This window comes from Heptranchias perlo, unplaced genomic scaffold, assembly GCF_035084215.1.
Source record: "Heptranchias perlo isolate sHepPer1 unplaced genomic scaffold, sHepPer1.hap1 HAP1_SCAFFOLD_168, whole genome shotgun sequence".
NCBI lineage: Eukaryota > Metazoa > Chordata > Chondrichthyes > Hexanchiformes > Hexanchidae > Heptranchias > Heptranchias perlo.
This window is the reverse complement of record NW_027138947.1, coordinates 674,891-690,458: the sequence shown is the minus strand read 5'-3', so window position 1 is coordinate 690,458 and position 15,568 is coordinate 674,891. Positions and strand designations below refer to the sequence as shown.

At 37.5% G+C, this 15,568-nt stretch overlaps 1 protein-coding gene across 1 annotated transcript in view; it reads left to right on the top strand.

Moving 5' to 3' along the window:
* The window catches only part of LOC137309551 (mucin-2-like), a 165,151-nt gene extending 151,852 nt beyond the window's left edge, over positions 1-13,299 (top strand). The window contains exons 20-25 of the mRNA XM_067977696.1: positions 2,509-2,827; positions 4,354-4,683; positions 6,207-6,536; positions 8,063-8,392; positions 11,111-11,440; positions 12,966-13,299. Of these exons, the coding sequence (XP_067833797.1) occupies positions 2,509-2,827; positions 4,354-4,683; positions 6,207-6,536; positions 8,063-8,392; positions 11,111-11,440; positions 12,966-13,299 (1,973 nt within the window). The remainder of the gene's footprint in view (positions 1-2,508; positions 2,828-4,353; positions 4,684-6,206; positions 6,537-8,062; positions 8,393-11,110; positions 11,441-12,965) is intronic.
* Positions 13,300-15,568: the final 2,269 nt, after the last annotated feature.

Below are 15,568 nucleotides of genomic sequence, written 5' to 3'. Positions count from 1 at the left end.
TGATAATCGCCTCAGTGTGAATTCAGTAACTGATAATGCCTCAGTGTAAATACAGTAACTGATAATCCCCCAGTGTAAACAGAGTAACTGATAATCACCTCAGTGTAAATCGAGTAACTTATAATCCCCCCAGTGTAAATGCAGTAAATGATAATCCCCTCAGTGTAAATACAGTATCTGTTAATCCCCTCAGTGTAAATACAGTCACTGATAATCCCCTCAGTGTCAATTGAGCAACTGATAATCCCCTCAGTGTTAATACAGGAACTGATAATCCCCTCAGTGTTAATACAGTAACTGATAATCTCCTCACTGTAAATACAGTCACTGATAATCCCCTCAGTGTGAATACAGTAACTGATAATCCCCTCAGTGTCAATTGAGCAACTGATATTCCCCTCTGTGTTAATACAGTCACTGATAATCTCCTCGCTGTAAATACAGTCACTGATAATCCCCTCACTGTAAATACAGTAACTGATAATCCCCTCAGTTTTAAGACACTAACTGATAATCCCCCCAGTGTAAATACATTAACTGATAATCCCCCTGTGTAAATAGAGTAACTAATAATCCCCTCAGTGTAAATACAGTAACTGATGATCCCCCCAGTGTGAATAGAGTAACTGATAATCCCCTCAGTGTAAATACTGTAACTGATAATCCCCTCACTGTAAATACAGTAACTGATAATCCCCTCAGTTTTAAGGCAGTAACTGATAATCCCCCCAGTGTAAATACATTAACTGATAATCCCCCTGTGTAAATAGAGTAACTAATAATCCCCTCAGTGTAAATACAGTAACTGATGATCCCCCCAGTGTGAATAGAGTAACTGATAATCCCCTCAGTGTTAATACAGTAACTGATAGTCCCCTCAGTGTGAATTCAGTGACTGATAATCCCCTCAGTGTAAATACAGTAACTGATAATCACCTCAGTGTTAAGGCAGTAGCTGATAATCCCCTCACTGTTAATACAGTAACTGATAATCCCTTCAGTGTTAATACAGTAACTGATAATCCCCTCAGTTTAAATACAGTAACTGATAATTCCCTCAGTGTTAATACAGTAACTGATAATCCCCTCAGTGTAAGTACAGTAACTGATGATCCCCTCAGTGTTAATACAGTAACTGATCGTCCCCTCAGTGTGAATTCAGTAACTGATAATCACCTCAGTGTTAAGACAGTAACTGATAATCCCCTCAGTGTTAATACAGTAACTGATAATCCCCTCAGTGTTAATACAGTAACTGATAATCCCCTCAGTGTGAATACAGCAACTGATAATCCCCTCAGTGTTAATACAGTAACTGATAATCCCTTCAGTGTTAATACAGTAACTGATAATCCCCTCAGTGTAAATACAGTAACTGATAATTCCCTCAGTCTAAATACAGTTACTGATAATCCCCTCAGTGTAAATACAGTAACTGAGGACCCCCCAGTGTAAATTGAGTAACTGATAATCCCCTCAGTGTAAATACAGTAACTGATGATCCCCCCAGTGGAAATACAGTAACTGATAATCGCCTCAGTGTAAATACAGTAACTGATAATCGCCTCAGTGTGAATTCAGTAACTTATAATCCCCTCAGTGTAAATACAGTAACTGATAATCCCCTCAGTGTAAATACAGTAACTGATAATCCCCCAGTGTAAATACAGTAACTGATAATCCTCTCATTGTAAATACATTAACTGATAATCCGCCCAGTGTGAATACAGTAACTGATAATCCCCTCAGTGCAAATACAGTAACTGATAATCCCCCCAGTGTAAATACAGTAACTGATAATCCTCCATTGTAAATTCAGTAACTGATCATCCCCTGATTGTAAATACAGTAACTGATAATCACCTCAGTGTAAATACAGTGACTGATAATCCCCTCAGTATAAATGCAGTAACTGATAATCCCCTCAGTGTAAATACAGTAACTGATAATCCCCTCATTGTAAATACAGTAACTGATAATCCCCCATTGTAAATTCAGTAACTGATTATCCCCTCATTGTAAATACAGTAACTGATAATCCCTTCAGTGTTAATACAGTAACTGATAATCACCTCAGTGTAAATTCAGTAACTGATAATCCCCTCAGTGTAAATTCAGTAACTGATAATCCCCTCAGTGTTAATACAGTAACTGATAATCCCTTCAGTGTTAATACAGGAACTGATAATCACCTCAGTGTAAATTCAGTAACTGATAATCCCCTCAGTGTAAATAAAGTAACTGATAATCCCCTCATTGTAAATACAGTAACTGATAATCACCTCAGTGTAAATTCAGTAACTGATAATCCCCTCAGTGTAAATACAGTAACTGATAATCACCTCAGTGTAAATTCAGTAACTGATAATCCCCTCATTCTAAATACAGTAACCGATAATCCCCTCATTGTAAATACAGTAACTGATAATCCCCTCAGTGTAAATACAGTAACTGATAATCCCCTCAGTGTAAATAGAGTTACTGATAATCACCTCAGTGTAAATACAGGAACTGATAATCCCCTCAGTGTAAATACAGTAACTGATAATCGCCTCAACGTGAATTCAGCAACTGATAATCGCATCAGTGTAAATTCAGTAACTGATAATCCCCTCAGTGTAAATAGAGTTACTGATAATCACCTCAGTTTAAATACAGTAACTGATAATCCCCTCAGTTTTAATACAGTAACTGATAATTGCCTCATTGTAAATTCAGTAACTGATAATCCCCTCAGTGTAAATACAGTAACTGATAATCCCCTCAGTGTTAATTCAGTAACTGATAATCGCCTCAGTGTGAATTCAGTAACTGATAATGCCTCAGTGTAAATACAGTAACTGATAATCCCCCAGTGCAAACAGAGTAACTGATAATCACCTCAGTGTAAATCGAGTAACTTATAATCCCCCCAGTGTAAATGCAGTAATTGATAATCCCCTCAGTGTAAATACAGTATCTGTTAATCCCCTCAGTGTAAATACAGTAACTGATAATCCCCTCAGTGTTAATACAGTAACTGATAATCCCCTCAGTGTCAATTGAGCAACTGATAATCCCCTCAGTGTTAATACAGGAACTGATAATCCCCTCAGTGTTAATACAGTAACTGATAATCTCCTCACTGTAAATACAGTCACTGATAATCCCCTCAGTGTGAATACAGTAACTGATAATCCCCTCAGTGTCAATTGAGCAACTGATAATCCCCTCTGTGTTAATACAGTCACTGATAATGTCCTCGCTGTAAATACAGTCACTGATAATCCCCTCACTGTAAATACAGTAACTGATAATCCCCCTGTGTAAATAGAGTAACTAATAATCCCCTCAGTGTAAATACAGTAACTGATGATCCCCCCAGTGTGAATAGAGTAACTGATAATCCCCTCAGTGTAAATACTGTAACTGATAATCCCCTCACTGTAAATACAGTAACTGATAATCCCCTCAGTTTTAAGGCAGTAACTGATAATCCCCCCAGTGTAAATACATTAACTGATGATCCCCCCAGTGTGAATAGAGTAACTGATAATCCCCTCAGTGTTAATACAGTAACTGATAGTCCCCTCAGTGTGAATTTAGTGACTGATAATCCCCTCAGTGTAAATACAGTAACTGATAATCACCTCAGTGTTAAGGCAGTAGCTGATAATCCCCTCACTGTTAATACAGTAACTGATAATCCCTTCAGTGTTAATACAGTAACTGATAATCCCCTCAGTTTAAATACAGTAACTGATAATTCCCTCAGTGTTAATACAGTAACTGATAATCCCCTCAGTGTAAGTACAGTAACTGATGATCCCCTCAGTGTTAATACAGTAACTGATCGTCCCCTCAGTGTGAATTCAGTAACTGATAATCGCCTCAGTGTGAATACAGCAACTGATAATCCCCTCAGTGTTAATACAGTAACTGATAATCCCTTCAGTGTTAATACAGTAACTGATAATCCCCTCAGTGTAAATACAGTAACTGATAATTCCCTCAGTCTAAATACAGTAACTGATAATCCCCTCAGTGTAAATACAGTAACTGATGACCCCCCAGTGTAAATTGAGTAACTGATAATCCCCTCAGTGTAAATACAGTAACTGATGATCCCCCCAGTGGAAATACAGTAACTGATAATCGCCTCAGTGTAAATTAGGTAACTGATAATCGCCTCAGTGTGAATTCAGTAACTGATAATCCCCTCAGTGTAAATTCAGTAACTGATAATCCCCTCATTGTAAATACAGTAACCGATAATCCCCTCATTGTAAATACAGTAGCTGATAATCCCCTCAGTGTAAATACAGTAACTGATAATCCCCTCAGTGTAAATAGAGTTACTGATAATCACCTCAGTGTAAATACAGGAACTGATAATCCCCTCAGTGTAAATACAGTAACTGATAATCGCCTCAACGTGACTTCAGCAACTGATAATCGCATCAGTGTAAATTCAGTAACTGATAATCCCCTCAGTGTAAATAGAGTTACTGATAATCACCTCAGTTTAAATACAGTAACTGATAATCCCCTCAGTTTTAATCCAGTAACTGATAATTGCCTCATTGTAAATTCAGTAACTGATAATCCCCTCAGTGTAAATACAGTAACTGATAATCCCCTCAGTGTTAATTCAGTAACTGATAATCGCCTCAGTGTGAATTCAGTAACTGATAATGCCTCAGTGTAAATACAGTAACTGATAATCCCCCAGTGCAAACAGAGTAACTGATAATCACCTCAGTGTAAATCGAGTAACTTATAATCCCCCCAGTGTAAATGCAGTAATTGATAATCCCCTCAGTGTAAATACAGTATCTGTTAATCCCCTCAGTGTAAATACAGTAACTGATAATCCCCTCAGTGTTAATACAGTAACTGATAATCCCCTCAGTGTCAATTGAGCAACTGATAATCCCCTCAGTGTTAATACAGGAACTGATAATCCCCTCAGTGTTAATACAGTAACTGATAATCTCCTCACTGTAAATACAGTCACTGATAATCCCCTCAGTGTGAATACAGTAACTGATAATCCCCTCAGTGTCAATTGAGCAACTGATAATCCCCTCTGTGTTAATACAGTCACTGATAATGTCCTCGCTGTAAATACAGTCACTGATAATCCCCTCACTGTAAATACAGTAACTGATAATCCCCCTGTGTAAATAGAGTAACTAATAATCCCCTCAGTGTAAATACAGTAACTGATGATCCCCCCAGTGTGAATAGAGTAACTGATAATCCCCTCAGTGTAAATACTGTAACTGATAATCCCCTCACTGTAAATACAGTAACTGATAATCCCCTCAGTTTTAAGGCAGTAACTGATAATCCCCCCAGTGTAAATACATTAACTGATAATCCCCCTGTGTAAATAGAGTAACTAATAATCCCCTCAGTGTAAATACAGTAACTGATCCCCCCAGTGTGAATAGAGTAACTGATAATCCCCTCAGTGTTAATACAGTAACTGATAGTCCCCTCAGTGTGAATTCAGTGACTGATAATCCCCTCAGTGTAAATACAGTAACTGATAATCACCTCAGTGTTAAGGCAGTAGCTGATAATCCCCTCACTGTTAATACAGTAACTGATAATCCCTTCAGTGTTAATACAGTAACTGATAATCCCCTCAGTTTAAATACAGTAACTGATAATTCCCTCAGTGTTAATACAGTAACTGATAATCCCCTCAGTGTAAGTACAGTAACTGATGATCCCCTCAGTGTTAATACAGTAACTGATCGTCCCCTCAGTGTAAATTCAGTAACTGATAATCACCTCAGTGTTAAGACAGTAACTGATAATCCCCTCAGTGTTAATACAGTAACTGATGATCCCCTCAGTGTTAATACAGTAACTGATCGTCCCCTCAGTGTAAATTCAGTAACTGATAATCACCTCAGTGTAAATTCAGTAACTGATAATCCCCTCAGTGTAAATAAAGTAACTGATAATCCCCTCATTGTAAATACAGTAACTGATAATCACCTCAGTGTAAATTCAGTAACTGATAATCCCCTCAGTGTAAATACAGTAACTGATAATCACCTCAGTGTAAATTCAGTAACTGATAATCCCCTCATTCTAAATACAGTAACCGATAATCCCCTCATTGTAAATACAGTAACTGATAATCCCCTCAGTGTAAATACAGTAACTGATAATCCCCTCAGTGTAAATAGAGTTACTGATAATCACCTCAGTGTAAATACAGGAACTGATAATCCCCTCAGTGTAAATACAGTAACTGATAATCGCCTCAACGTGAATTCAGCAACTGATAATCGCATCAGTGTAAATTCAGTAACTGATAATCCCCTCAGTGTAAATAGAGTTACTGATAATCACCTCAGTTTAAATACAGTAACTGATAATCCCCTCAGTTTTAATACAGTAACTGATAATTGCCTCATTGTAAATTCAGTAACTGATAATCCCCTCAGTGTAAATACAGTAACTGATAATCCCCTCAGTGTTAATTCAGTAACTGATAATCGCCTCAGTGTGAATTCAGTAACTGATAATGCCTCAGTGTAAATACAGTAACTGATAATCCCCCAGTGCAAACAGAGTAACTGATAATCACCTCAGTGTAAATCGAGTAACTTATAATCCCCCCAGTGTAAATGCAGTAATTGATAATCCCCTCAGTGTAAATACAGTATCTGTTAATCCCCTCAGTGTAAATACAGTAACTGATAATCCCCTCAGTGTTAATACAGTAACTGATAATCCCCTCAGTGTCAATTGAGCAACTGATAATCCCCTCAGTGTTAATACAGGAACTGATAATCCCCTCAGTGTTAATACAGTAACTGATAATCTCCTCACTGTAAATACAGTCACTGATAATCCCCTCAGTGTGAATACAGTAACTGATAATCCCCTCAGTGTCAATTGAGCAACTGATAATCCCCTCTGTGTTAATACAGTCACTGATAATGTCCTCGCTGTAAATACAGTCACTGATAATCCCCTCACTGTAAATACAGTAACTGATAATCCCCCTGTGTAAATAGAGTAACTAATAATCCCCTCAGTGTAAATACAGTAACTGATGATCCCCCCAGTGTGAATAGAGTAACTGATAATCCCCTCAGTGTAAATACTGTAACTGATAATCCCCTCACTGTAAATACAGTAACTGATAATCCCCTCAGTTTTAAGGCAGTAACTGATAATCCCCCCAGTGTAAATACATTAACTGATGATCCCCCCAGTGTGAATAGAGTAACTGATAATCCCCTCAGTGTTAATACAGTAACTGATAGTCCCCTCAGTGTGAATTTAGTGACTGATAATCCCCTCAGTGTAAATACAGTAACTGATAATCACCTCAGTGTTAAGGCAGTAGCTGATAATCCCCTCACTGTTAATACAGTAACTGATAATCCCTTCAGTGTTAATACAGTAACTGATAATCCCCTCAGTTTAAATACAGTAACTGATAATTCCCTCAGTGTTAATACAGTAACTGATAATCCCCTCAGTGTAAGTACAGTAACTGATGATCCCCTCAGTGTTAATACAGTAACTGATCGTCCCCTCAGTGTGAATTCAGTAACTGATAATCGCCTCAGTGTGAATACAGCAACTGATAATCCCCTCAGTGTTAATACAGTAACTGATAATCCCTTCAGTGTTAATACAGTAACTGATAATCCCCTCAGTGTAAATACAGTAACTGATAATTCCCTCAGTCTAAATACAGTAACTGATAATCCCCTCAGTGTAAATACAGTAACTGATGACCCCCCAGTGTAAATTGAGTAACTGATAATCCCCTCAGTGTAAATACAGTAACTGATGATCCCCCCAGTGGAAATACAGTAACTGATAATCGCCTCAGTGTAAATTAGGTAACTGATAATCGCCTCAGTGTGAATTCAGTAACTGATAATCCCCTCAGTGTAAATTCAGTAACTGATAATCCCCTCATTGTAAATACAGTAACCGATAATCCCCTCATTGTAAATACAGTAGCTGATAATCCCCTCAGTGTAAATACAGTAACTGATAATCCCCTCAGTGTAAATAGAGTTACTGATAATCACCTCAGTGTAAATACAGGAACTGATAATCCCCTCAGTGTAAATACAGTAACTGATAATCGCCTCAACGTGACTTCAGCAACTGATAATCGCATCAGTGTAAATTCAGTAACTGATAATCCCCTCAGTGTAAATAGAGTTACTGATAATCACCTCAGTTTAAATACAGTAACTGATAATCCCCTCAGTTTTAATCCAGTAACTGATAATTGCCTCATTGTAAATTCAGTAACTGATAATCCCCTCAGTGTAAATACAGTAACTGATAATCCCCTCAGTGTTAATTCAGTAACTGATAATCGCCTCAGTGTGAATTCAGTAACTGATAATGCCTCAGTGTAAATACAGTAACTGATAATCCCCCAGTGCAAACAGAGTAACTGATAATCACCTCAGTGTAAATCGAGTAACTTATAATCCCCCCAGTGTAAATGCAGTAATTGATAATCCCCTCAGTGTAAATACAGTATCTGTTAATCCCCTCAGTGTAAATACAGTAACTGATAATCCCCTCAGTGTTAATACAGTAACTGATAATCCCCTCAGTGTCAATTGAGCAACTGATAATCCCCTCAGTGTTAATACAGGAACTGATAATCCCCTCAGTGTTAATACAGTAACTGATAATCTCCTCACTGTAAATACAGTCACTGATAATCCCCTCAGTGTGAATACAGTAACTGATAATCCCCTCAGTGTCAATTGAGCAACTGATAATCCCCTCTGTGTTAATACAGTCACTGATAATGTCCTCGCTGTAAATACAGTCACTGATAATCCCCTCACTGTAAATACAGTAACTGATAATCCCCCTGTGTAAATAGAGTAACTAATAATCCCCTCAGTGTAAATACAGTAACTGATGATCCCCCCAGTGTGAATAGAGTAACTGATAATCCCCTCAGTGTAAATACTGTAACTGATAATCCCCTCACTGTAAATACAGTAACTGATAATCCCCTCAGTTTTAAGGCAGTAACTGATAATCCCCCCAGTGTAAATACATTAACTGATAATCCCCCTGTGTAAATAGAGTAACTAATAATCCCCTCAGTGTAAATACAGTAACTGATCCCCCCAGTGTGAATAGAGTAACTGATAATCCCCTCAGTGTTAATACAGTAACTGATAGTCCCCTCAGTGTGAATTCAGTGACTGATAATCCCCTCAGTGTAAATACAGTAACTGATAATCACCTCAGTGTTAAGGCAGTAGCTGATAATCCCCTCACTGTTAATACAGTAACTGATAATCCCTTCAGTGTTAATACAGTAACTGATAATCCCCTCAGTTTAAATACAGTAACTGATAATTCCCTCAGTGTTAATACAGTAACTGATAATCCCCTCAGTGTAAGTACAGTAACTGATGATCCCCTCAGTGTTAATACAGTAACTGATCGTCCCCTCAGTGTAAATTCAGTAACTGATAATCACCTCAGTGTTAAGACAGTAACTGATAATCCCCTCAGTGTTAATACAGTAACTGATAATCCCCTCAGTGTTAATACAGTAACTGATAATCGTCTCAGTGTGAATACAGCAACTGATAATCCCCTCAGTGTTAATACAGTAACTGATAATCCCTTCAGTGTTAATACAGTAACTGATAATCCCCTCAGTGTAAATACAGTAACTGATAATTCCCTCAGTCTAAATACAGTAACTGATAATCCCCTCAGTGTAAATACAGTAACTGATGACCCCCCAGTGTAAATTGAGTAACTGATAATCCCCTCAGTGTAAATACAGTAACTGATGATCCCCCCAGTGGAAATACAGTAACTGATAATCGCCTCAGTGTAAATTAGGTAACTGATAATCGCCTCAGTGTGAATTCAGTAACTGATAATCCCCTCAGTGTAAATACAGTAACTGATAATCCCCTCAGTGTAAATACAGTAACTGATAATCCCCCAGTGTAAATACAGTAACTGATAATCCTCTCATTGTAAATACATTAACTGATAATCCGCCCAGTGTAAATACAGTAACTGATAATCCCCTCAGTGTAAATACAGTAACTGATAATCCCCCCAGTGTAAATACAGTAACTGATAATCCTCCATTGTAAATTCAGTAACTGATCATCCCCTGATTGTAAATACAGTAACTGATAATCACCTCAGTGTAAATACAGTAACTGATAATCCCCTCAGTGTAAATGCAGTAACTGATAATCCCCTCAGTGTAAATACAGTAACTGATAATCCCCCATTGTAAATTCAGTAACTGATTATCCCCTCATTGTAAATACAGTAACTGATAATCCCTTCAGTGTTAATACAGTAACTGATAATCACCTCAGTGTAAATTCAGTAACTGATAATCCCCTCAGTGTAAATTCAGTAACTGATAATCCCCTCAGTGTTAATACAGTAACTGATAATCCCTTCAGTGTTAATACAGTAACTGATAATCACCTCAGTGTAAATTCAGTAACTGATAATCCCCTCAGTGTAAATACAGTAACTGAGAATCCCCTGATTGTAAATACAGTAACTGATAATCACCTCAGTGTAAATACAGTTACTGATAATCCCCTCAGTGTAAATACAGTAACTGATAATCCCCCATTGCAAATTCAGTAACTGATTATCCCCTCATTGTAAATACAGTAACTGATAATCCCTTCAGTGTTAATACAGTAACTGATAATCACCTCAGTGTAAATTCAGTAACTGATAATCCCCTCAGTGTAAATTCAGTAACTGATAATCCCCTCAGTGTTAATACAGTAACTGATAATCCCTTCAGTGTTAATACAGTAACTGATAATCACCTCAGTGTAAATTCAGTAACTGATAATACCCTCAGTGTAAATACAGTAACTGATAATCCCCTCATTGTAAATACAGTAACTGATAATCACCTCAGTGTAAATTCAGTAACTGATAATCCCCTCAGTGTAAATACAGTAACTGATAATCACCTCAGTGTAAATTCAGTAACTGATAATCCCCTCATTGTAAATACAGTAACTGATAATCCCCTCAGTGTAAATACAGTAACTGATAATCCCCTCAGTGTAAATAGAGTTACTGATAATCACCTCAGTGTAAATACAGGAACTGATAATCCCCTCAGTGTAAATACAGTAACTGATAATCGCCTCAACGTGAATTCAGCAACTGATAATCGCATCAGTGTAAATTCAGTAACTGATAATCCCCTCAGTGTAAATAGAGTTACTGATAATCACCTCAGTTTAAATACAGTAACTGATAATCCCCTCAGTTTTAATACAGTAACTGATAATTGCCTCATTGTAAATTCAGTAACTGATAATCCCCTCAGTGTAAATACAGTAACTGATAATCCCCTCAGTGTTAATTCAGTAACTGATAATCGCCTCAGTGTGAATTCAGTAACTGATAATGCCTCAGTGTAAATACAGTAACTGATAATCCCCCAGTGCAAACAGAGTAACTGATAATCACCTCAGTGTAAATCGAGTAACTTATAATCCCCCCAGTGTAAATGCAGTAATTGATAATCCCCTCAGTGTAAATACAGTATCTGTTAATCCCCTCAGTGTAAATACAGTAACTGATAATCCCCTCAGTGTTAATACAGTAACTGATAATCCCCTCAGTGTCAATTGAGCAACTGATAATCCCCTCAGTGTTAATACAGGAACTGATAATCCCCTCAGTGTTAATACAGTAACTGATAATCTCCTCACTGTAAATACAGTCACTGATAATCCCCTCAGTGTGAATACAGTAACTGATAATCCCCTCAGTGTCAATTGAGCAACTGATAATCCCCTCTGTGTTAATACAGTCACTGATAATGTCCTCGCTGTAAATACAGTCACTGATAATCCCCTCACTGTAAATACAGTAACTGATAATCCCCCTGTGTAAATAGAGTAACTAATAATCCCCTCAGTGTAAATACAGTAACTGATGATCCCCCCAGTGTGAATAGAGTAACTGATAATCCCCTCAGTGTAAATACTGTAACTGATAATCCCCTCACTGTAAATACAGTAACTGATAATCCCCTCAGTTTTAAGGCAGTAACTGATAATCCCCCCAGTGTAAATACATTAACTGATGATCCCCCCAGTGTGAATAGAGTAACTGATAATCCCCTCAGTGTTAATACAGTAACTGATAGTCCCCTCAGTGTGAATTTAGTGACTGATAATCCCCTCAGTGTAAATACAGTAACTGATAATCACCTCAGTGTTAAGGCAGTAGCTGATAATCCCCTCACTGTTAATACAGTAACTGATAATCCCTTCAGTGTTAATACAGTAACTGATAATCCCCTCAGTTTAAATACAGTAACTGATAATTCCCTCAGTGTTAATACAGTAACTGATAATCCCCTCAGTGTAAGTACAGTAACTGATGATCCCCTCAGTGTTAATACAGTAACTGATCGTCCCCTCAGTGTGAATTCAGTAACTGATAATCGCCTCAGTGTGAATACAGCAACTGATAATCCCCTCAGTGTTAATACAGTAACTGATAATCCCTTCAGTGTTAATACAGTAACTGATAATCCCCTCAGTGTAAATACAGTAACTGATAATTCCCTCAGTCTAAATACAGTAACTGATAATCCCCTCAGTGTAAATACAGTAACTGATGACCCCCCAGTGTAAATTGAGTAACTGATAATCCCCTCAGTGTAAATACAGTAACTGATGATCCCCCAGTGGAAATACAGTAACTGATAATCGCCTCAGTGTAAATTAGGTAACTGATAATCGCCTCAGTGTGAATTCAGTAACTGATAATCCCCTCAGTGTAAATTCAGTAACTGATAATCCCCTCATTGTAAATACAGTAACCGATAATCCCCTCATTGTAAATACAGTAGCTGATAATCCCCTCAGTGTAAATACAGTAACTGATAATCCCCTCAGTGTAAATAGAGTTACTGATAATCACCTCAGTGTAAATACAGGAACTGATAATCCCCTCAGTGTAAATACAGTAACTGATAATCGCCTCAACGTGACTTCAGCAACTGATAATCGCATCAGTGTAAATTCAGTAACTGATAATCCCCTCAGTGTAAATAGAGTTACTGATAATCACCTCAGTTTAAATACAGTAACTGATAATCCCCTCAGTTTTAATCCAGTAACTGATAATTGCCTCATTGTAAATTCAGTAACTGATAATCCCCTCAGTGTAAATACAGTAACTGATAATCCCCTCAGTGTTAATTCAGTAACTGATAATCGCCTCAGTGTGAATTCAGTAACTGATAATGCCTCAGTGTAAATACAGTAACTGATAATCCCCCAGTGCAAACAGAGTAACTGATAATCACCTCAGTGTAAATCGAGTAACTTATAATCCCCCCAGTGTAAATGCAGTAATTGATAATCCCCTCAGTGTAAATACAGTATCTGTTAATCCCCTCAGTGTAAATACAGTAACTGATAATCCCCTCAGTGTTAATACAGTAACTGATAATCCCCTCAGTGTCAATTGAGCAACTGATAATCCCCTCAGTGTTAATACAGGAACTGATAATCCCCTCAGTGTTAATACAGTAACTGATAATCTCCTCACTGTAAATACAGTCACTGATAATCCCCTCAGTGTGAATACAGTAACTGATAATCCCCTCAGTGTCAATTGAGCAACTGATAATCCCCTCTGTGTTAATACAGTCACTGATAATGTCCTCGCTGTAAATACAGTCACTGATAATCCCCTCACTGTAAATACAGTAACTGATAATCCCCCTGTGTAAATAGAGTAACTAATAATCCCCTCAGTGTAAATACAGTAACTGATGATCCCCCCAGTGTGAATAGAGTAACTGATAATCCCCTCAGTGTAAATACTGTAACTGATAATCCCCTCACTGTAAATACAGTAACTGATAATCCCCTCAGTTTTAAGGCAGTAACTGATAATCCCCCCAGTGTAAATACATTAACTGATAATCCCCCTGTGTAAATAGAGTAACTAATAATCCCCTCAGTGTAAATACAGTAACTGATCCCCCCAGTGTGAATAGAGTAACTGATAATCCCCTCAGTGTTAATACAGTAACTGATAGTCCCCTCAGTGTGAATTCAGTGACTGATAATCCCCTCAGTGTAAATACAGTAACTGATAATCACCTCAGTGTTAAGGCAGTAGCTGATAATCCCCTCACTGTTAATACAGTAACTGATAATCCCTTCAGTGTTAATACAGTAACTGATAATCCCCTCAGTTTAAATACAGTAACTGATAATTCCCTCAGTGTTAATACAGTAACTGATAATCCCCTCAGTGTAAGTACAGTAACTGATGATCCCCTCAGTGTTAATACAGTAACTGATCGTCCCCTCAGTGTAAATTCAGTAACTGATAATCACCTCAGTGTTAAGACAGTAACTGATAATCCCCTCAGTGTTAATACAGTAACTGATAATCCCCTCAGTGTTAATACAGTAACTGATAATCGTCTCAGTGTGAATACAGCAACTGATAATCCCCTCAGTGTTAATACAGTAACTGATAATCCCTTCAGTGTTAATACAGTAACTGATAATCCCCTCAGTGTAAATACAGTAACTGATAATTCCCTCAGTCTAAATACAGTAACTGATAATCCCCTCAGTGTAAATACAGTAACTGATGACCCCCCAGTGTAAATTGAGTAACTGATAATCCCCTCAGTGTAAATACAGTAACTGATGATCCCCCCAGTGGAAATACAGTAACTGATAATCGCCTCAGTGTAAATTAGGTAACTGATAATCGCCTCAGTGTGAATTCAGTAACTGATAATCCCCTCAGTGTAAATACAGTAACTGATAATCCCCTCAGTGTAAATACAGTAACTGATAATCCCCCAGTGTAAATACAGTAACTGATAATCCTCTCATTGTAAATACATTAACTGATAATCCGCCCAGTGTAAATACAGTAACTGATAATCCCCTCAGTGTAAATACAGTAACTGATAATCCCCCCAGTGTAAATACAGTAACTGATAATCCTCCATTGTAAATTCAGTAACTGATCATCCCCTGATTGTAAATACAGTAACTGATAATCACCTCAGTGTAAATACAGTAACTGATAATCCCCTCAGTGTAAATGCAGTAACTGATAATCCCCTCAGTGTAAATACAGTAACTGATAATCCCCCATTGTAAATTCAGTAACTGATTATCCCCTCATTGTAAATACAGTAACTGATAATCCCTTCAGTGTTAATACAGTAACTGATAATCACCTCAGTGTAAATTCAGTAACTGATAATCCCCTCAGTGTAAATTCAGTAACTGATAATCCCCTCAGTGTTAATACAGTAACTGATAATCCCTTCAGTGTTAATACAGTAACTGATAATCACCTCAGTGTAAATTCAGTAACTGATAATCCCCTCAGTGTAAATACAGTAACTGAGAATCCCCTGATTGTAAATACAGTAACTGATAATCACCTCAGTGTAAATACAGTTACTGATAATCCCCTCAGTGTAAATACAGTAACTGATAATCCCCCATTGCAAATTCAGTAACTGATTATCCCCTCATTGTAA